This window comes from Sturnira hondurensis, unplaced genomic scaffold (genome assembly GCF_014824575.4).
Source record: "Sturnira hondurensis isolate 20B ecotype Veracruz unplaced genomic scaffold, ASM1482457v3 Scaffold0010128, whole genome shotgun sequence".
Classification (NCBI taxonomy): domain Eukaryota; kingdom Metazoa; phylum Chordata; class Mammalia; order Chiroptera; family Phyllostomidae; genus Sturnira; species Sturnira hondurensis.
Window position 1 is genome coordinate 33,777,795 of NW_028082759.1, and position 23,389 is coordinate 33,801,183.

Sequence of the window (23,389 nt, forward strand, 5' to 3'; positions counted from 1 at the left end):
TTTTATATCTATAAAATCTGAAACTTTTTTGTTTCTACTGACTTTATTATTTTTTCATTACCATTTATACCCCTCACTGCAAAATCTGAAACTTACTCTAGCATCTCTCACAGTTTTAAAATACAGATAAAAAGAATTTCTTCAAAAAAGGGAAACAGCTATACTTCTTATACTTGTAACTATTTATTAAAGACTTTTAAGTGGATAACTAAATGAAGTTAACAGCCAGAAAATATCTTAGAAAGCATATGGACCCACCCCCTATTTGTAGAGAGAAAGATAGAAGTTAAGAGAAGTCAAGAAACTTAAGTTCTTGATTAGTGTTCACACTGTTAATTATTTATAACTCACCCTCAGTTTAGTGATTAGAAATAATCTTTTAAAATATTAGGTAAAATTAAAAGTTGTCTAATCATATACCCCAGTAATTTTTATTATTATTTTAGAAATGTGCTCCATTGGAAAAATTATTGCCAAGTCATAAAATCTTACTACATATTAATGTAATTCATGAGACAAGTTGTCCATGTTATTGTTTAATCCATGCTTATTCAATTCATTTTCCTCATCTATATAAGAAAAGTTTATTGAATGGAAATGTGATCCAGTTCTCTGCACATTTATTAAAATAATAAGTATGTTGAAATTTCAGTTTAGTTTGGATTACATTATCATATTCTGTGGAGCACTATAATATTTAAAAGAATCACATTATATTTAAGTGAAATTATTATGCTATACACCTTAAACTAAATTTATACAGTATTGTATGACAATTATATCTCAGTAAAACTGGGGGAAAAGATTATTTTATACTTATGCCACAATAGGGCAGTTCTCATTTAATGAACTTTTTTTTTGTCTTTTGCTAGACTGTTATAGTTTATATTTCTGTGTTCTGGGGATTGAAAATTTGTTACAGAAAGATTTTTTCTGTAAAGGCATTGTTAAGAAATAAATTTGATTTGCTGTTTCATAAGAAATATATTACTATACATCAGAACTTTTATCCTTTATTTTTAAAAGTAGCTTGTATTCTGGAGATTGTCTACAAGTTTCAGAGTTTAAGTGGAAATATAAAAGATATTTGTTTCTAATAAGAAGTCGCTTAGATAAACTTACTTCAAGTTTATCTAAGTTTTTAAAAGCTTATTTCATGTCTACAGCTTTAAAAGCATATTTTGTGTCTACAGCTGATCATGTCTACAAGTATATAAGCTTCTAGTAAAAGTACCCATCTTTATTGGAAAATGTGATCAGAAGAAGCTGTTTTTAACCAGGTTTTTTAATGTAAAAATAATCTCTCTTAAACTGTGGTTTCAATGCTCACTCACCTCTTCCAAGGAGCTTTTTCCAGTTTACTTCATTGACTTGCCACTTTGAGTCCAATTTCTGCCTTACCCTTTTCCTTACATCTGCTCTTGAAATTTATCATAAATATGATAATGGATATTTCTAAACACATCTATATATTTTTATGAAGAATGAGCACTTTGGGCTTCTTTATCATGGCACTACATCAAATATCCTCTACAGTTATGTATATTTATTTGAAAAACATCACTGACCATTGAAGCTCTAATATAAACATTTATTTTTTTCCCCACTTCCACAGCTACACTCTACCTCACAGAATATCAACCTGGGACCATCTGCAAATCCTCAGTAGGTTTGGTTTGTTTCAAATGATCTTTTCAATTTTAGGAGGATTTTTTGCATGAATGTACAGATAAAATTTTACCAGTGGAAAATTTTTCCACTTTAAAAGTTTAAGTGGAAGCCTATAAAATATAACCATACTTACACTGACTATAATACTGTCCTACGCCTGCCTAATTTACTGCTCTAGCTTTGCATTGCTTTAGTAGAGCTCTGAGACGTTTTTAATCCACAAATTATTGATCAGGTACTGCTGTTTGGCCTTTGTCACTTTTCTCTCTGTCTCTCTCTCTCTGTCTGTGGGTGTGTAAGTAAAATCAGTAGCCTGTATTTCTCAGGGACTGTAGGTCCTGGGAGGGCCTGGGGGGGTGGTCTGGCCAAAGCATCCCTGCAGGCCTCATTGGCATTCTCCTGGTGCTCGGCGTCAGTGGTGCAACCCTAGTCATTAGCCAGCTTGTTCCAAAGCAGTCTAAATGGTTTCATACAGTCTCTCCCCTTGTCCTGTGTTTAACTGACCCCAGGGGAAATATGTTGAGGAATACAAGGAGTGGTAAATACAGGCTTTATCTTGAATGTCAACTGTAAATACTGGATGTCAACTGTAAATACTGGGAGTGAATGCCTAGATCACTGAGTACAAGGGATTCCAAGGCCACTCTTGGCTCAGAGTGAGAAGTGCCCTGACAGAGTAATGATGTCTGCCTGGGTTAGAGAAGGAGTGTTGCTATTCTTATAAGTATTTTACAGCCTTTTTGGACTAATTCTTAAGTATTCTATCTTTTATCCCAGGATACTACGCTTCCCTCACCCTTTTGGTCCACTTAAACAGTGAGTATAGACAGATAAGAATCATGGTCCAAGGAATGGGTCGTGGGACACTTCAGCATTCTAATGAGGTCAGGGAGGCACCAGTAAAGGAGACTAAAAAAGAGTAGATGGTAAGATAGGAGGAAAACGAGGAATGTAGTGTCACACAATCAGGCAAAGAAAGTTTCTTGAGCAGGGAGTAATTAACTGTGTATTCACATTGCCAGTAGGCACATAAGATGAAGTTTGAGAACCGACCGTTGGCTCTGATAAGTGACTGGTAACCTTTACCAGTTCCCCTGACAGGAATGGGTTAAAAAAGAACTGGAGGAGAGTACAGCAGGTGTAGACAAAGAGTTTAGAGCACTTACTTGAGGAGTTCTGCAGCAAAGGAAAGCAAAGAAATGGGGTGGTAACTGGAAGAGGAAGTTTGGTTTTGAGCATTTTTTTGTCATCATAGCATCGAGGTGGTCAGGCAGCACGAAAGCAGAAATTGGCTTTCAGTTAGGGTTTATCACCAGCAGTTAACAGTGGAGCCTCAGTTAGTGTGTTTACCGTGAGGGATTTGTGTGCTTTTTCACTATTATATTTGTTTTTAACATTACATATCATTAAAGAATAAAATAACTAGTCCAAAGAGCATGTTCTTGAAGAAGAAAAAGATCTAAGCTTAGTTAAGTATTTATCTCCTTAACCTTCACTTGTTACTATTTAACCTAGACTTGACATTACTCTCCTGTTTGAATTGACTCTTTCTGTCGATAATGAGTTGAAGGAAATTTAGAATCTAAATAGAGTCATTCCCCTCCCTCTCCTTAGTACAACTTGGGTATTCAGAATGGTTAAGGGAATCGCTCTTCTGGCTGCTTACGCTAAACTTTCTGCCACCCTGTACTTCTGCCTGCATGCAGCCAATGCTGATTTTACCTGACAAGAGACTAGTAATAAAAGGACAATCTTAGTATTCCCTCTAGCTTCTCTATGCTTGGCTTTCCTACATTACCATCTGTGAGAATAATCAGAGAGGTCCTTATCTGTAATGTATAATAAGTGATATTTGTGCAAAACACTGTGATGACTTTTTACTCCATCAGAAGTTTTTCTTAGTGACTTTACTAGGTGTTTCAGCTATTAACAAGGATTGTAGTCACACTATCAGATGAAGAAAGTTTCACAAGGGGGGAATAACTAACTTTCCAGAAAATTACCAGACTAGAGAGTCCTTAGAATGTATTATATATTTATATAGTTATTCAGTTTCTTGATTAACAACATTGGTAAGGTTTATAGTAGTAAAAATTGGCTTAGATAGAAGCTATATTGAGTTCAAAACTATATATATATATATATATGTATATCACTTTATTCTAACAAGACTATTATTTAAGTTTCTTTTAAGCACGACTAAACAAGACTTAAAGTTATAAAATATCTACTCAGAAAGTAGATATTGTTACTATTTATCATTACCTACTTTATATTAGAAGTGAATCACTACCAGTGTGAAAGCTGGAGTCATCATGCTGAAGTGTTTTGTACCTGACATTTCCTTATCAGAGTGAACAGAGAAATATTTAAGAGTGAACATGTGTCCAATTTCTAGGAGGCTAATTCTTGTCATTCGTTTCTTTCAGTGCTAAACCAACAGACTTTGATTTCTTGAAAGTTATTGGAAAAGGCAGCTTTGGCAAGGTAAGAGTATTTTTATTTTCTCAGTAAAACAGTATTTACAGAATGCATGCTTTATCCATGCCAGGGCACAAAACTTGTTGGGTACAGTATGTGGAGTTAAGGTCCTTTCTCTACTTTTAAAGTACTGACAGAGCAATTAGGGAAATAATTAAATTCTTCCTAATTAAATTCTAACATAAAATTCATTTGTTCAAAAAGTATTTGTTGAACACCTGGTACATGACAAGCATGATCTGGGCCCTATTTAGATAACACTGAACAAAACTGACATGGCTACTGCCTTTGTGATGCTTACAAACTAATGGAAACAGTCAATTAAAATATGCAGCCCAGTAAATAATTATAAATAGTAATGGGTATGTGAAGGAATTGAAGAATAGGGTGAAGTGACAGAAAACTAGGCAGTGGGAGGAGTGTGGAATCCCTGCTTAGTTGGGTGACCATTGAGTGGTCACTACTTTGAAGACAGGCTATTTAAACTGGGGCCTAAAGACAAAAGTGAGCAGCTGTGCAAGTAATAGAGGGGGGAAGAAAGGGTTCTGTGAAGATCCTGCTTCTGCTTAAAAGTGAGTGTCGACTGAATCACTTTACTTGACAGTGTGGCCACACCAGGGAAGGAGAGTCACTTAAGGCCACAAGTGTCATAGATGGTGTGACAGAATCATCAAATAGACCCCATTTTGCCGTGTATAATGCACACCACATTTCTGTGCACATTACACATGGGTTATTATGCCCATTATTATACCCATGGTATGTAATCATCATACCCATGTATACAGCGCCTCCTTATTTTTCCCTCAAAAATTTGGGCAAAAAAAGTGCACATTATAAATGGCAAAATACGGTATTTAAGTTCTTTTTTATTAAATCATTTTTTGTTATTCTATTACAGTTGTCCCAATTTTTCCCCCTTTGCCCTCGTCCACTTTCCCACCCCCCCCCATCTCCCACAGTCAATTCCCACCCACACTATTGTCCATATTCATGTATCATTCATACATCTTCTTCGTCCAGTCCCTTCCCCTTCTTTTCAGCATTATCCCCCTTGCTGTTCCCCTCTGGTCACTTTCAGTCTGTTCCATGTGTCCATGCCTGTGGTTCTATTTAAGTACTTTTTTGCAATATACTTCAATTTGTAGTAAAAATAAATATGTATGTATTTAATTATAGCTTGCTGTATTCATAGCTTCCTGTATCTCTGGCTTGTTTTCTGAGCTTTCTGTATACTATGCTACATGCTGGGCAATAGAAATATAGACATAGATCTGTTCTCAAAATGCTTGTGGTCCCCCAAGATGTTGGGAGATAATCTATCATTAATAACAAAAAGTGTTATCTTTCAGAAACTTCATGTTTAGATCTAGACTTTATTGGGATTTGGTTCTTGCATATAATATGAGGTGTAGGGTCACAGTTCATTTTCTTCCCTGAGAATATCCAACTGATCCCACAGAATTTATTGCAAAGACTATTCTTTCCCCACTGAATGCAGGGTAACCTTTATTATATATCCAATATCCAATGTCCATATTGCATGGATCTAATTCTAGATTTTGTGTTTTACATTTGTTTGTAGATTTTATAATAATGCCAGTGCATTTTTATATTGTGTTCCAGTAGTCTGTGTGTCTGTCTTTGCACCAATATCACATTGCCTTGACAAATGTAGCTTGATATCCAGCAGGACAAGTCTTCTCTTCTTGTTTTTCTTCATGAGGCTATTCTTAGCCCTTTGCATAGCTACATAAATTTAGAATGAGCATGCCATTTTCCACAAGATTCTGTTGGATTTTGATTGGGATTGCACTGAGTCTGTAGGTCAGTATGGGGGGGAATTGTCATCTTTACATAATTGAGTCTTCCAATCCATGACCATGATATATCCCTTTTTTGATTTAGTTCACCTTTAATTATTCTCAGTACTGTTTTGTAGTGTTCTTTTTAAAAAATATTTTACTTATTTATTTCTAGAGAAGGGAAGGGAGGGAGAAAGAGGGAGAGAAACATCAATGTGTGGTTGCCTCCTACTGAGGACCTGGCTCACAATCCAGGCACGTGCCCCCTACTGGGGACCTCAAACCAGCTACCTTTTGGTTCACAGGCTGGCACTCAATCCACTAAGCCACACCAGGCAGGGCTGTAGTGTTCTGTATAGAATTTTTACACATCTTTAATTAGATGTATTCCTATATGTTTCATTTTTTATGCTGTTGGAAACAGTTGTTATTTATTGAAGCGAAATGTCTACATTCATTCCTGATGACACATTGGTTCTACTCCTAGCTATATATCCAACAGCAGTGTGTGCACATGTGCACCAGGAAAGGCACATGCTAGAGTATTCACGGCACTGTTATTCATAAACAGTCTGAGTGTCTGTCCACAAAAGAGTGGATTAAGTTGTGTAATGCAGTAGTCTACACAGCAATAAAAATACTAAAACTATACAACATGTCTCAGCTTGGATGCCTATTATATAATTTAGAGTGAAAGAAGTCAAGCAGAGACAGCTTCATCTATGTGATTCTAATTACATAAAAGTCAAACAATGGTAAATATTTCTTGTGTTATTGCAAGTTGAGATGGTGGTTACTTTTGAGGAAGACAGGGATGAGTATTTTCTGGAATGGGGCCAAAGACAAGCTTCAGGCTCCCCAAAATGTTTTTATCTTTTGACCCGGATAGCAGTTATATCATGTGTTCATTTTGTAATAATTGACTGAACTGTAGTGATTTGTGAGTTATTTTACTTATATGTTATGTTTAATAAAAATTTAAAATCTTGCAAAATGATTAGAAACCAACAAACTGCAGCAAGAAATAAAAGCAGAATACACAAAAACAAAGGAAAATCAGACAAATGCAAATTTACAGTGTGTTCAAAGAATAGAAAAATGTATATGAAAAACTAAAGTAAGTAATAGCAATCTAACATTTATTCTAAACTTGTTTCCAGTGAGTGGTCTTGGTTTCACTTTCTGTTTGCATATCTGTTCCCCAAATTTGACAATCGAATGGGAAAAAATATAAAAGCTTGAGTATATGTCTACTTTTTATTGAGGCAAAATCCTTGTAAATATCTTCAGATCCTTGAAAGTGCATACAACAGAGCCCATTTTAAAAAGTCAGCTGTCCGTGGTACATCTTCCTCTGAACTCTTCTGAATTTGTACCTATAAGAGAAACCTATAGGTTAGTTAAAGCAGAAATTTGTTTTGATTACTTAGAAACCAGTTTCTTCTCCTTTTTTATGTAGCCATGAAGTATAGGCTCAGTGTTTTTTAAGGACAATGTTCAGGGCTCCTGGCTGGCACACACACACCCCAGCACAAAGATTTCAAGCAGTGTAGATTTTGGTACTTAAATTACATAAAAATCTCAAACATCAACACACAAAGAAATGGCACTTGGCTATTCAAATGATCAGCATCCTTTTTTTGTTTTATTAAAATACTTAAGGAAAAATGGATTTATAGGAATAAATTTAATGGTTTTCCATTTTTTAAACAAAAAACACATTGTATTATCTAGATCTCTTGGAGAATTTGTTTTTATAAAATTTATTGACAAGTGAATTATTCCTATTAAAATACTGAAATTTCTAATACTATGCACAATCTTTAATTACAATAGGTTCTTCTTGCAAAACGGAAACTGGATGGAAAATTTTATGCTGTCAAAGTGTTACAGAAAAAAATAGTTCTCAACAGAAGAGAGGTGAAATAAAAGTGCTTTGTTTCTCCTAAGCTCCTTTTCTCAATTAACAGAATTGTTTTGTGGTGTATAATACAAGCTGATCCTTTACCCTTTTTTTACAGCAAAAACATATTATGGCTGAACGTAATGTGCTCTTGAAAAATGTGAAACATCCATTTTTGGTTGGATTACATTATTCTTTCCAAACAACTGAAAAGCTTTATTTTGTTCTGGATTTTGTTAATGGAGGGGAGGTGAGTTTTATAATTAATTTTATAATATTGATACTGTTTAGAAAAAATAGAATAAAGTCAGAGTTTTTCTTATACATTTTTGGAAGGGCAGTCCAGGTGCAGCATCAACAGCTGTTTGTTGAGTAGCAATAATATTTAAGGTGCTTGCTAATAAACACAATAATGCAAGATATGAAAAGTATAACACAAAGCTCATCTTAAATCAGCTAGGGTGTTGGGAAGTTTATAAAGAACCTTTGTATGACGCTACAGACTTCATGGGTAGTTTCCTTACTTTGCTATACAGCAAGAATAATTTACTAAAACATGATTTGTAATTTATATTATTATGGTTTCATAATTTTCTAAAATGGACAAACTATTACATGAGATGATTTTCTAATAGAGCGTTCCATGGTGAAGTCAGTTTGGAAAATGTTTCATGTTGTATCCCATTGGTGGTTAATGATGTGTTTGATTCACAGTACGTTTCAGCATGTTAAAGACTTTGAGCAGTTTGACCTTAAAGAATGCCAGGATTTCTTTAAAATAATTTTTAAAAGAGGTCTACATAGTCCTCTTTCTTTGTTTGAACCAAATCTGTTAATAATATTCTCCAAAACTCTAAATCCAAAGGATCTTGGAATGCATTTTGGGAAGTGCTATTATGATAATAATTACAGTTGTAGTTATTGCAGTTAACATGTATTGACTATACTTACAGGCCCAGCACTCTGGCTGTTTGTGTGTATCATTCTATCTTCACAACAGTTTCATTATATAAAACAAACTGAGCCCAGAGAAGTTAGGTAACTTGCTCAAGTCATATAGTTAGTAAGTACTGGAGCCGGGAATTGAACTCAGGCAATCTGATTCTGGGACCTAGGCAGTTGACCATCCCCCATTCCTTCCTCTGCTTCTCAATTCTCACAACATTCTGATTGTTCGACCTCTGACCTGTCAGTGTCTCTAAAAATATTATAACTGACAGATATTTTCATATCTTTACAAAGGGATCGTCCATCCCCTTGCCCCAAAGCAGAGAGAGAAGAAAAGCATTTTCAATCTTACTATAGTACACCTAATGGTAGAATAAAGGAACTAGAAGGAAGACCAATTTCTATTCTGCAAATGTGAAAGGTGATCAGACACACCTAGATCATTTGGGGGAAAGATCATAAAAAGAATTATTGACTTCCAGCCAAGATGGAGGCGTAGGTGGAAACACTGTGCCTCCTTGCACAACCAAGTTTAAAGACAACAAAGTTTTAGTAACAGAAACGCAAGCAAAACACAGAAAATTGAACTGTACGGAAGTCTGACAACAACAAATCATTCAGCCAGACTGGTAAGAGGGGCGGAGTCAGCAGCTGGCGGAGCGGGGTTACGCAGGAAAAAGTGGTCAGACCCACCCAGGCAGCGCAGGCGGCAGTTGGCAGATCCCAGGTGCAGGGTGGCAGTGGGTGGACCCAGTGGGGTCGCAAGGCAGCTGGCTGACCATAGCCGCACATTCACACTCAGATAAACCAGGCAAAGGAGTGAGCAGTGAGACAGACCGCACAGGCTAGAGCCCCAGCAACGGGAAATAAAGCCTAAAAACACCAATTGAAAAAACTTTGGGCGGTAAAGGTCCCAGGAGAGGCTCCCGGGCTCACAAAGATTTCGTTGGAGAGACCCACAGGGTTCTGGAGGGTGCACAAGCCCACACATCTGGGAACTAGTACCAGAAGGGCCCAATTTGCTTGTGGGAAGCAGCAGAGGGGACCGAAATCTGAGAGAGAGCAGAAAAAAAACTCCATTGCCCCTCTCTGACCCTGCCTCCCCCACACATGTCACAACCCAGCAACCTGGGTTGCCCCACCCTGGTGAACACCTAAGGCTCCACACCTCATACGTAACAAGTGCAAACAGACCAAAACATTATGACTCAAGAACAGCTAAAAGCCCGAGTCAGTACTTCTAAGTGACCAAGAGATAGCCAACCTATTGGATGCACAGTTCAAAACACTGATGATCAGGATGCTCACAGAACTGGTTGATTTTAGTGACAAATTAGAGGAACAAATGAAGGCTTCACTAAGTTAAATGAAGCAAAATACACAAGGAACCAATAGTGATGGGAAGGAAACTGGGACTAAAATCAAGGGAGTGGACCAGAAGGAAGAAAAAAACAACCAAACAGAAAACAATGAAGAAACAAGAATTCAAAAAAATGAGGAGAGGCTTAGAAACCTCCAGGACATCTTTAAACGTTCCAACATCCAAATTATAGAGGTACCAGAAGGGGAAGAGAAACAGCAACAAATGGAAAACTTATTTGAACAAATAATAAAGGAGAACTTCCCCAATCTGGCAAAGGCAATAGACTTCCAGGAAATCCAGGAAGCTCAGAGAGTCCTAAAGAAGTTGTACCCAAGAAGGAACACACCAAGGCACATCATAATTACATTAGCCAAGATTAAAATGAAGGAGAGAATCCTAGAAGCAGCAAGAGATAAGGGGACAGTCAGACTGTCAGCTGATTTCTCAAAAGACCTTACAGGCAAGAAGGGGCTGGAAAGAAGTATTCTAAGTCATGAGAGGCAAGGACCTACATCCAAGATTTCTCTATCCAGAAAAGTTTTCATTTAGAATGGAAGGGCAGATAAAGTGCTTCTCAGATAAGGTCAAGTTCAAGGAGTTCATCATCACCAAGCCTTTATTATATGAAATGTTAAAGGGAGTTATCTAAGAAAAAGAAGATAAGAAATATGAACAGTAAAAAGACAGCAAACTCACAGTTATTAACAACTACACCTAAAACAAAAGCAAACTAAGCAAACAACTAGAACAGGAACAGAACCATAGAAATGAAGAACACATGGAGGGTTAGCAACAGGGGAGTGGGAGGAGGAGAAGGGGGGAAAAGGTACAGAGAATAAGTAGCATAGATGGTAGGTAGAAAATGGATGGTGGGGGGGAGGACAAGAATAGTATGGGAAATGTAGAAGCTAAAGAACTTATGACACATGGATATGAACTAAAAGGGGGCAATGTGGGGAGTGGGTGTGTGCAGGGTGGAGGGGAATAAAGGGGGGAAGTAGGACAACTGTAATGGCATAATTAATAAAACATATTTTAAAAAGTTTTGAACAAACTTTGAAAATCAGAGAAGCTAAATAAATTGCATACACAAAGAGCCCAAATTTGATCTGCTGTAAAATCTGACTTGTTCCCCTGTACCTTGTTGCCTCCCATGACTTAAAGGGCTGAACAGAAGGTGATATCATTAAAGGGGAGACACAGCAACAGCAGTGGTTTGTAAGAGAAGAAAAGGTGGATTTATTGGTTTATGAAATATTCCACAAAATGTATCAGGTCTTTGCTGTGAGCCAAGGTCTGTGCAAGAGATGTCCATGTGAAAGACATCAGCATAGATGTGGTGATTAAAATCTTTGGAATGGATTAGATTTTCTGGACAGGGTATGGATAGAAAGAGTAACAGTAGAGAAATCCAGTGTAGAAACCTTGTTAATCCTTGTAGTGTAAGGAGCTAGAAAGGAGAGGAAATGGAATTCCAATGGTTGAAGGAGGTCTAGGGAGAGATCATTGTCTTTGATGCCAAGAAACTTAAGTAGGTCAAGGAAACTTCGCCCAGGCAGGTAACCTAATGAATAAAGGATGGACAGATTATAAGAAATAAATTCAGAATTAGGAAGTAGAAGAAATGAACTGGAGAATCCAGCTGCCACATAACTCTAAACATTTGGTACCACATTGGAATTTATACTCCATGGTACAGAGCTCACCACCACCCCCCCACCTTTTTTCCCCAGAAGAATACAAACTATGAATTTTCACTAAACACTTTTTCTAGTTTTTATATGTTACCAATTAATTTAAATATTTCTAAAAATGGTACTTAACTCAAACACAAACAGATTGTCTCTGTGGGTTATGTGAGTTAACTCTCAGATATTGTAACTACATATTGTAACTACAAGATTATTGGTATTGATGATCTTTTCCAGAGAGGTTGCCTGGAGTGTGAGGACCTGGACACACTGAGACTGAGGGGGTGGATGGGAGATGAGTAAGTTAGCCAGGGTTAGAAAGACGTGTGGTTGACAAGAGACAATGATTGCTTGGTTGGGGACACAGGCAGGGGAGAGTCACAGTTCTGTGCTTTGTTGCTTTTTTATCTCACATTCAAAGTGACAAAAACAAATCCTGTTTTGTATTTATAGAATCTATTAGTATCACTCTATATGCGAATTATCTTAATATTCCTTTTTTTTTTCATTTTATAGCTGTTTTTTCACTTACAAAGAGAACGGTCCTTTCCTGAACACAGAGCAAGGTTTTATGCTGCTGAAATTGCCAGTGCATTGGGTTACTTGCACTCCATCAAAATAGTGTATAGGTAAGTTTTAAAAATATTATTTATAAAAATGTCTTTTTATTATTTTATTTCAGCTAATACTCAGGTTTGCTTTTCTTTCTTTTTTTTAAATTTGATAGAGACTTGAAACCAGAAAATATTCTTTTGGATTCAGTAGTAAGTATTGTCTTTTAAAAATCTAGTTGTCAATTTTTGTTGTTGTTATGCTTAGTGGAAAAAAGTCAGCCTCAAAGGTTCTACAGCGTGTGATTCCATTTTATGTAACATTCTTGAAACGACAAAACCATAGAGATGGAGGTTGGATTAGTGGTCATAGGGCACAGGGACTGAGGGAATAGGGGAGTGCAAAGATAAAGGAGTACCACCAGGGTTTGCTCCTTCGGGATGATGGACAGTTCTGTCTTGATGGTGGTAGTAGGTTCATGAATCTGCACATCTCTATTGCGTAGAACTACACGTACTTCCATACACAAATGCAGACCTGTACAAATGCAGGCCTAAGAACTTAATAAGGTTGGCAGTCTGGGTAACAATGTGTACCCATGTCAGTTTCCCAATTTTGATAACATACTACAGTTGTATAAGATGTCAGCATTGAGGGAAGCTGGGTGAGCAATACATGGAATTTGATTTACTATTTTTGCAGTTTGCCTTTGGGTTTATAATTATATCTAAGTAAAGCATTTTTTAAAATTGTCAGTTTGTGCTCAGACATTGCCTTGTCTTACTGCCCTTGTATTCCTCAGGGACACGTGGTCTTAACAGATTTTGGGCTTTGTAAAGAAGGAATTGCTATTTCTGACACCACAACAACATTTTGTGGGACACCAGAGGTAAGAAGTATGTCTCATTTGCCATTCACGTAATCACGAATAAAATGAAGAAATGAATCACAAATTGCTTATGCAAAATTTGGAATCAGAAAAGTAGAATAAAAATGATCATTTCCGTCCTGGGTGGCTTAGCTCAGTGGAAAAAAGTCAGCCTCAAAGGTTCTACAGCGTGGAGCACGGTCTGCAAACCAAAGGGTCACCGGTTTGATTCCCAGTCAGGGCACATGCCTGGGTTGCAGGCCATATCCCCAATATTGGGTGTGCTAGAGGCAACCACACATTGATGTTTCTCTGCCTCTCTTTCTCCCTCCCTTCCTCTCTGTCTAAAAATAAATAAATAAAATCCTTTTTTTAAAGTGCCTTAAAATGTATTTTTTAATTCCTAATCTCAGTTCTTGTGTATATTTGTAACCATTCTACTTTGGTTTATGTCTGAAGAAACATTTTTTGTGACTGTATTCATTTCACAGTTAACAAAATCTTTAAGTCCTCTAGTTTTTAGAAAGGAAACACAGATTCGATTTTTTATTATGTAAATTTAAACACAATCAGAAATTATTAAACCCTTTTAATTTATGTTACCTTTTTTTGGAGCACATAATGAGGCTTATGAAGGAATTACTTCATATGGGAAGAGAAAAATACATATTTTTGAAATCTATAATTCAAATTTACTATCTTAATGTGTGAAATGGTGATTAGTTTAAGTATTTTACAAGTAAAAATGTAAATAGCTATCTATAACTTCACATTTCTTTTTTTTAAGATTTTATTTATTTATCTTTAAAGGGGAAGGGAAGGAGAGAGGGAGAGAATATCAATGTATGGTTGCCTCTTGTGAGTTCCCTGCTGGGAACTGGCCCGCAACCTAGGCATGTGCCCTGACTGGGAATTTAACTGCGATCCTGTGGTTCGCAGGCCCGCGCTCAATCCACTGAGCTACACCAGCCAGGGCCATATTTCTAAATAATATGTCAGAGAATGACAATTGTAATTTCCTAAGAAGAATACAATTCATTTTTTTCCTTTCATTGAAAAGAAAAAAAATGAATTATAATTGCCACATTAGGAATTCTTTCTTCAGGAGAAACAATTATCAGTAATTTCCAGAGTAATTTTTAAGATAAATTAATCTTCTAAAAGACTTTTTCCCCACATAATAATATAATACCTACTTTATGACTTCCTATTACGGACTCTACATCTGCTGCCCTCCTCTGTTTGTCCTAACTTTAAGTGCATCTCAGTTTCTGGGGGAAGGGTTGGAATCGGTGTATTTTGAAGAATATCCCAGTGGATTTTGAATAACAACTAATATAAAATGAAAATACCCAATCAGTTGACAATCTAGATATGTTTTTAGTGTGATAGTAACACCTAAAATGTGTTATGTTTCTCAATTATTTTTACATTTTGTCTTGTTTATTGAGTTGTTCCAATATTTAATCTTTTCTATAGTATCTAGCACCTGAAGTAATCAGAAAACAGCCCTATGACAATACGGTAGATTGGTGGTGCCTCGGTGCTGTTCTATATGAAATGCTATACGGATTGGTATGTATTTCTACTCTTTCATTATTTTTCCAATACATTTATAATAGACTTGCATTTTCTCTTTTCTCTTTCTCTTTTAATAGTCTTATGGGCACTTAGATAACACTAACAGAGCAGTAGTAACCTGGTGAAAGACAAACCCAAAGCCATGTATGCATAAAAAGAAAAACTTTTCATTTTGCTCCAATTTTTAAATATGGCTTTTCTCTGTTATACTAAGTACCACTGCAGGTATTCGCATCCCTCTTGCATTCCCTTCAGAAAGAGGCACATAGTTGTAACATTAAAACTATCCACTTTTCATTCAGTTTATCCCAATCATCATTCTGCCCAATTTCAAAAGGATGGAAAGAAAAAAGATTTTTGTGTTTACTAGAAGATAATGCCTTTTGAGTTTTGCCTGGTATTTTGTTTTTATAGGATTTAATTAATACACTGATGCTCCATTTTTCCCATCACGGGGAACCAACCCTGTCTTCCATTCATCATATATACCATGTCTTAAAATTTCATTTAAAAAAGTGATGCTTACTATGTAATGTTTCCCCAGTTTTTATTAATTAAAGACACATAAGACCAGCCAGAGCTTCTGATTAATATGAGTACATTTGTCTTACTACATTGAGCATTGAGTTAATACTCCAACCAAAAGCAAACATTTCAGACATTTAGAATTAGCTTACATATCCTTATAGGAATGATATATGCTTTTATTTAGACTTTTTGAAATATTTGGAATCTTGTCTAGGCTCACTTTGTGGTCCCATGAGTGCCCAGCAGGCTCCGGCTGGGACCATCCGTGCATCCCCAACCATCACTCCCTCTCTCTACCAACCCCGCTGTGCTGCCCCTACTAAACTAAATAACACCATCAACTGAGACCTGAGCTGGGGCTTGTTATTTTGTTTTGCTTTTTGGGTTTTTTTACCCCTCCCTGGAAACTGGGGAGTTCTTTGTGACATTCAACACAGTAGGTAGATTTAGGAGCATTTGTCTCATGTTGCTAACTTTGAATGACAGATTCTCCTGACCTCTAGCACCTTCTTTGCCCTTGACCAAAATCCGCTTGTTGATAGATCTAGCTTCCTGGTTATGCCAGTGACTTAGGACACCTAAGGTATAACCACTTTATACCTTACTTTTGTTTAAGTGCTGGGTGTTTGCCATCCTGATATTTCTGAATCCTTTACATTTCTTTTGACAACTTTGAAAGTATAAAATGTTATCATTGTGTATAAAAAGCAGTTGATTCAAAGGGAACATTTGAAATATATACTTCATAAATGAGACTTACATTCACTGTATTAAAATCAAGCTAGATTCTAAAAAGTAAAAAAGTTTTTCTTCCCACAGAGTATGCCCAGAATGCTATCACTGGCACATTACTATGGAAGGAGCATTAACTTCAGGTCTCCATCTTACCTGGAAATCTCTGTTTTAATTAGTGTATTCCCAAGGCTCAAGAAATTATTTCATGTTGTATCTCTATTTCCAAGAATTCTATCATAAGCCTTTGATGAGGTTCATGGTTGTTTTCTTTAAAACATATACTGCTGCAAGTTTTATATCATTGACACCAATCCATAAGGTGTTCCTGAACAGACTGGCCCTAAACCACTCTGTGAACATGCATAAGCTCTCTAGTCGGCTGGGCTTTGGAATCCCTTCACATCAGGAGGCTGCCCTGCAGATGCACATGCCCAGACAGGGCTGTGCATTTCTGCAGTTGTCCAGATCCAGTTTGCTCCCTGTAGATCAAGACCAAATACAACTGTTTTAACCCAGACATTTTGGCACAGTTTGGTTAACACCAGCTTTATTTTGCTTTTTATTTTTCAGCCTCCTTTTTATTGCCGAGATGTTGCTGAAATGTATGACAACATTCTTCACAAGCCTCTAAATCTAAGGCCAGGAGTGAGCCTCACAGCTTGGTCCATTCTGGAAGAACTCCTAGAAAAAGACAGGCAAAATCGGCTTGGTGCCAAAGAAGACTTTGTATGTATATCTTTCCCACTTTATTTAGCTTATTTATAATTTGAAGATAAAGCCTTGTTGTATGTGTTATGTAGCGGGATGAATACAGTTCTTACGGAAGAGCACCAAGAAAACACATAACTTGTTGCAACAGTTTTCACCAGTGTTTATATAGGTAGAACTGTACAGAATTTAAGCAGTTGCACACGCATCCTTTTATTTGAACTCTGCAACAGTTTGATCCTCTCCTCTCCACCTCTCACATCCAACTTTCACACTCTATTATTTCTTTGATTTTTATTAGCATTTTTCCTTCTTCCTTCTTTTAAAAACAATTATGGCATACTTTTTTGATTACCTGAACTTCTACATCATGTGGTTTAACAAGAATTTAAGTGCTACATGACTGCATGAGGCAATGCATTTTTTCTTGAACATTAAATCACTTTTTTTCTGAGAATTTGGTGATGTTTTCTTGAAATAATTGTGGAATCTGCAGGTTTTCTTTTAAGCAGCAGAGTAATTAATTGCTAGCATAGCATAGTGCTATGTTAATGTGTCAGTATTCATAAACTGTTGAGGAACATGAACTTTTAAGTTCATTTAAATTTCTGAAAAATTCCTGGGTGCTGTTTGTCAATCATGAACTTGAGCTGTGAATAAAAAAACTTGTCTGCTACTGATTTTCCCTCCCACACTCCCCATTTAGCAGGTGGCTCTGCCAACAGTTCTCTATCCAGCTTGGATTCCACAGTCTTTTGTTTCAGTAGGTCTTACTAATACTTCATACCTCCTTGCCCCGTCCTTCTAATGAATTCAGAAATCACAATCCTGGATGAATCAAACTATCATCTCTAGGTTGCTGTACATTGCTGAAGAAGTTCCACAGCTGGACCAAAAAGGGTCCAGGACCCCTTTCAGTGTGTGTGTGTGTCTACACTAACAAGCAGTCTTTGGACACACCAGTAAGATAATAGTTTTTAATTAAGTGTTTATAGGGAGATGTTTATAGCCACCCAAGAGGCCTTTTGGGTCCTTTGGGGAGGAGACACAGAGGAGGAGATGTCTATGATTCTAGCAGAAATTAATACATAAACAGATTGCAGTGTTTAAAAAGAATCAAATAGGAGGAAACACTTTATGAAGTGGAACATGTCACACAAATTAAAACTAAATACAATGGTGGAAAACTTGGTAAATATACCTTAGTTAAGTTTTTTTAATGTTTTTTTAAAATTTAATTATTGTTCAAGTACAGTTTTCCATCCCCCACTCCCATATTAGTTAAGTTTTTTTTACTCCAAAGCATTTGCCACTGGAAACCAGCATTATTAACACTAAAGAGGTTCTGGTACCAGTTTCCACGTATGTATATGTAGAGATTTCTGCATACCAACAAGGAGTTCTCAGACACCAGAGTTGATAGTGTGAACTCTGACACTACTCAGAGATAGAAGCAGATTCCACAAGTAAATGGCTCAGCCCCACAAGACTGCCTCCATTTCACATATTAGTTTCAAGCCCAGGCTGCCACCTGTGCTTCTGACAGACTGGCTATAAACCAGCAGTTCCCATAACCCCTTCTTTGGGTTTCATTAATGTGCTAGAACAGCTCACAGAATTCAAGAAAACCCATTTACTTACTAGATTACCAATTTGTTATAAGTGATAGAAATCAACAGCCAGGTAAAGAGATGCATAGGCCAGGTGCCAAAGGAGCTTCTGTCCTCATGGAGCTCAGGGCCTGGCGAGGGGTCACATTGAAGCATTCTTGTGAGCCCATGTGAAAGCTCTCTGATAAAAGACCAATGAAATGTCCTTTTGGCTTTTTATGAAAGCTTCATTACATAGTCATAACTGAATAAGTTATTGGCCTTTGGCTATTGATTCAACTTTAAGCCTCTTTCCCCTCCACAAAGGTTTGAAGGGGAGGGTTGGAACTTCAAGATTTAACTCTCTAAGCACTGGATTGGCTCTCCTGGCAACCCCTATCTTTGTGTGGGGTCCAAAAGTTACCTCATTAACTTAAGAGACACCACTGGCACTCTCATCACTTAAGAAATTCCAGAGCTTTGTGCCAGAAACTGGATGAAGATCAAATATATATGTATTTTATTATTATAAATTATAATATCACACAGGCGTGCTGGAAGTGCTGTGAAGTTGTAGTCATTAATTTCTCTGTGCTTCACCACTGCCTGGAAGTACTCCTGTCCTTTTCTCTCCAGCTTACTGTCCTGCTCTCTGTATTAACTCTCTCAGACCTTCTCTCCAGATTTTCAGATTCCTTTTCTTCACTTTTAGCAGATGGTTTTGCCTTTCATTTTATAAGGGAAAATAGAATCAGCAGAGCAGAACTAACAACTCAGCTTCCTGCTACCAAATTTGCAGACATACATGCCCCTTCCTCTGGTCCTTTGCTTCTTCCAGTTATAGTGAACAAGGTCAGTTTCTGCCTGTGCTGGGCCCCAAACCCTTGTAGGGAATCCTGTGCAAGCTTTTTTCTGCAGATAATTGCTCCCTTTTGTTCTAGTTCCTTCCAATCAACAGTTAAACATTATCAAGTCTCCTGCTTCTTAAAACAAACCCAAAACCCTCAACCCAGTAGATACTGCAGGGTAATACTCTTTTTTTCCCTTCATAGCCAACTTTATTGGAAGTTTCTATGTGCATTCTTCCTTTCCTAGTCTTGTCTCCTTTCTCAATTTACCACAAAACAGCTACTACAATTACTGAATGCTTTTATTCCTCAGCTTGCATTCTCAGCAGCAAGAGTGTTAAACTTCCAACACTCTTTTGTTCCCAAGGCTTCTGCAAGAGCACACACTCATCTTTTGCTATCCTTTCTGTATTTCTAGGCCTTCCTCCGCAATCTCCAGTCTGAGTGCCTCGTCTTCAACCTATTAAATGTTGAAGTTCCTTGTGGTTGTCCTAAAACCCTCTTTTCTTCTACTGTGCTGTCTTCCTGAACAGTCTCAAAGTTCCCTATGGCTTTGGCTACTTGTCTTTGTCTCACACATTTTTATCTTCACTCTATACCCCTCTTCAGAACTCTGGATTCATATTATACCTGCCTGTTCATCACCACCCTTGGGTTTCTTAAGAATACCTCAAACACAGCATGTTCAAAATTGAACTTGTGCTATCTTCATTCTGTGATCCCTAGGTCAGAAATCTGAGAGTCATTCTTTTTGATTGTTTGTTTGTTTTTTACATTTATGTATTTATTGGCATTTTTTAGAGAAAATACATGTAACAATTCATTTAATTTTTCAGAATGCACATGAAAAATGTAACCTCCTATCCCAGATCCCTAGCTCATTCTCTGGAAGTCATCACTATTGATACTTTTTTTCTAGTTTTTATCCTCTCAGCAAATTCCCATCCCCTCTTGGCCAGTTGTGGGGTTTTTTGCACAAATGAGAGCACAGTATGCTCTGTTCTATACCTGTTTTTATCATTTTTCCTGAAGACCTTCTTTCTATATCAGTATTCTCTTATATGACTATAAATTTAATATATTAGGTAATTATTGCTTACACTGCTGTAAAATATTCTTACTAAATTTATTGGGGTGATACTGGTTAATAAGATTATATAAGATTCAAATATTGTACAGTTCTATAATGCATCATTTGTATGTTGCATTGTGTGCTCACCACCCAAAGTCTAGTCTCCCTTTATCCTCTTCGTTCTCCCCCACCCCCTTCCCCTCTGGTAACCACCCTTCTGTTTTCTGTGTCCATGAGTTTGTTTTGTTTGTTTTGTTTGTTTGTTTGTTGCTCTTTGTTTTGTATCCTACATATACCGCATTCTTTTGTCTAGCTAATTCTTACTCATGTTTCAGAATTCTGGTCAGACATCACTTTCTCTAAAGTAGCTTTTTAAAGCCACCAAACTAGGATGGTTCCTACTTACATACTTTCATCGCATCTTTTAGGGAGGGGAAACGCTGGAATCAGTTCTGTGCCAACTTTGATAGTAGCAACCCAGCGTGGAATGTTCTCGGGGAGCAGGGCTCAGGGTTTTGGTTTTACCTCTGCCTCACAGTGTAACTCTCTCCTGCCCAACCTCTTCTTTGCCTCCCCCATTCAGATGATAATGATTCTTTATATTTATGTGGTACTTTCATATTTTTATACCACTCTTGTTTTTATATTCTTCATTTATCCTTAAAACAAGTCATTAAGTATCTAAGGCAGAAATGTTAGTTCCATTCTACTTATGAAGAAACTGTGGTAGTGAAGAGGATATAAGTCTCTCATGCTTGCTCAGGTAGTCCTTCTGCTCTACCATGTTACCACATGAATAACATAAACACGTATCTGAAGAGAATTATTGGGGGGACCAAGTGTTAATGGTTTGGATTCAAAAGATACTTCAGTGAGTACTTAATATATATTCTTAAGCCTTAGTTTAATAAAAAAACATGTATTTCTTTAATCTAGCTTGAAATTCAGAATCATCCCTTTTTTGAATCACTCAGTTGGACCGACCTTGTACAAAAGAAGATTCCACCACCCTTTAATCCTAATGTGGTAAGTATATGTCCAAATCCTTCCTTCTAAAACAGTGAAATGTAGAACTGTAGTTCATCATAATTGTAGCAAAGATCTAGATAACACCAATACAGCTTTTTCTAGATTGATATAAAACCAGGTACAGGCAAACATTATTAATGGTAATGTAAATTGTTACATTGCTTTTGGAAAACAGTAAGACCGTGTTGTAAAAATGTGTATGTTAGCTTGACTTGTTAAATCTACTGCTAGAAACATCATTCCTAAAAATAACTTTTATCATAAAGCTGAAAAGCTATATCAAAGACCTTTTTACAATATTAACAATATGGAAAATTTTGTGAAATAAATATATAACAATAGGGAAATTTTTAGTAATCATTAGATCAATAATGACGTTACTATTGATAGCTTCATATATATACTTGTTATGTATTATAGTATGTAACTTATTCCTCAAAAAAGCTACCAAGTTACTATTATTACTATTTTTATTATACTTACTTGTTTTATCATTGGAAATTCAAAGATGTCACGTAGCTGTAGTAAAAAGTAGCAGAGCAAGGACTCAAATTTCTGCCTGCTTCCGAAGTTATTCTTCTTCCCATGCTTTTGTATGCTCTATTGCCATTTCATGTTAAGTAAATGACAGTAATGATAATAAATATAAAAATAAGTAAAATCCTTATAGTGTTAAATGAAATCATGACAATGATCATTTTTGATCATTTCAGTTACTGCTGAAACTTATGATTACAGCAGTAATAATAACATATAAGGACTGGAAAAGAATATTTAAACCAAGATCAATTTGGGATTTTAGGATCATAGGTGAATTTGCTTTACTTTTATTTAAAGTTTTTAGGTGTTGCTGTGAAACTCTTGAAATACTTTTTTTAGTAAATTAGAGCAGGAAAGTATTATTTAATCTACTCATTTTTCTGTTTTGACATTTTGTTAAAAGTCAGCTTCATTCAGTACATAGCTCATCTCTAATATTAATAGGTGTGATATTGTATACCTATAAATGTAATGGTACTTGTAGATTGGCTCATTTCTTGTAATTCATCCATGAGTGACTCCATTAGGTACAGTATCTGTCTTTTTCTCTTTATATGAAAAGTCCTACTGAGTTTAGCTATTCTCTAATAGATGTATCATCAGGCACATTAAAGAGTTAGGGACTCCTCCTGAGCAACACTGGAAATGGAAACAGTGTTGACTTCATAGTTAGACACCTCCAGCTTTGGATCCCTGACCTTCTATGACTAATTAATTAAGCTTTTTAAAGCAAGACCCACCACTGAGAAGCCATAACACAAAAATATGGTAAATTTGACCATATGCTATTTAGAAACATCTGCATGAAAAAAAAAGACTACAAAGAACAAACTGAGGAAAATTCCTTTAGTACATAAGGCATTTTTATAAGGCAATGAGAAAAAAAGACCAACAAACAGTAGAAATACGGACACAAAATTACAGTAAAATAAATACAGGTGTCTTTTGAATATATGAAAAGATGTTGAAACTGACTGACAATTGAAGAAATGCAAAATACCCTAACACATTACTATTTTTTACCTAAGAAACTAACAAAGATCAAAAGGTTAGCTATAGTAGGATAAAGTAGATATTCTCACTCACTGTTCTCAATATTTATATCCTTTTACTTAACCCTGTGAAATAGGACTGTAATTTTACACATAATAGTGATGAGTGAACTTAGGCACAGAAAAGATTAACCAACTTGCCCACAGTTTAATTAAAGTTGCAGAACTAGAGTTTGATCACTTGGAAGACAGAGCCTTCACTCACTCTTAACAGAAGAATTATAGTAGTATCCCTATCAGTACTAGCCATAAGCCGTAAGGGCATTCTCAAAATATTTATGAAGTCAGGTAAAAAAACATTTGTCATCCTTTTTTGAGTACCTTCTACATGTCAGGTTCTGGGAATTGTATGTGTTAATGCACCAAATCCTCACAACTTTAACAGGGAGGTGTCAGTATTCTTATTTTACAGAAAAGGAGATAAG

The 23,389-nt window shown here is 36.4% G+C and overlaps 1 protein-coding gene across 6 annotated transcripts in view; it reads left to right on the forward strand.

The window, feature by feature from the left end:
* SGK3 (serum/glucocorticoid regulated kinase family member 3) overlaps positions 1 to 23,389 on the forward strand; it is a 115,893-nt gene that overhangs the window by 89,786 nt on the left and 2,718 nt on the right. For 5 of the 6 annotated variants that reach the window (XM_037058661.1, XM_037058662.1, XM_037058664.1 and 2 more), the window contains 11 exons: positions 1,616 to 1,665; positions 2,449 to 2,487; positions 4,101 to 4,158; positions 7,794 to 7,877; positions 7,979 to 8,110; positions 12,379 to 12,491; positions 12,590 to 12,626; positions 13,217 to 13,303; positions 14,762 to 14,857; positions 16,697 to 16,852; positions 21,280 to 21,369. In XM_037058661.1, the coding sequence (XP_036914556.1) occupies positions 1,616 to 1,665; positions 2,449 to 2,487; positions 4,101 to 4,158; positions 7,794 to 7,877; positions 7,979 to 8,110; positions 12,379 to 12,491; positions 12,590 to 12,626; positions 13,217 to 13,303; positions 14,762 to 14,857; positions 16,697 to 16,852; positions 21,280 to 21,369 (942 nt within the window). The remainder of the gene's footprint in view (positions 1 to 1,615; positions 1,666 to 2,448; positions 2,488 to 4,100; positions 4,159 to 7,793; positions 7,878 to 7,978; positions 8,111 to 12,378; positions 12,492 to 12,589; positions 12,627 to 13,216; positions 13,304 to 14,761; positions 14,858 to 16,696; positions 16,853 to 21,279; positions 21,370 to 23,389) is intronic. The other variant, XM_037058665.1, reaches the window with a different exon arrangement.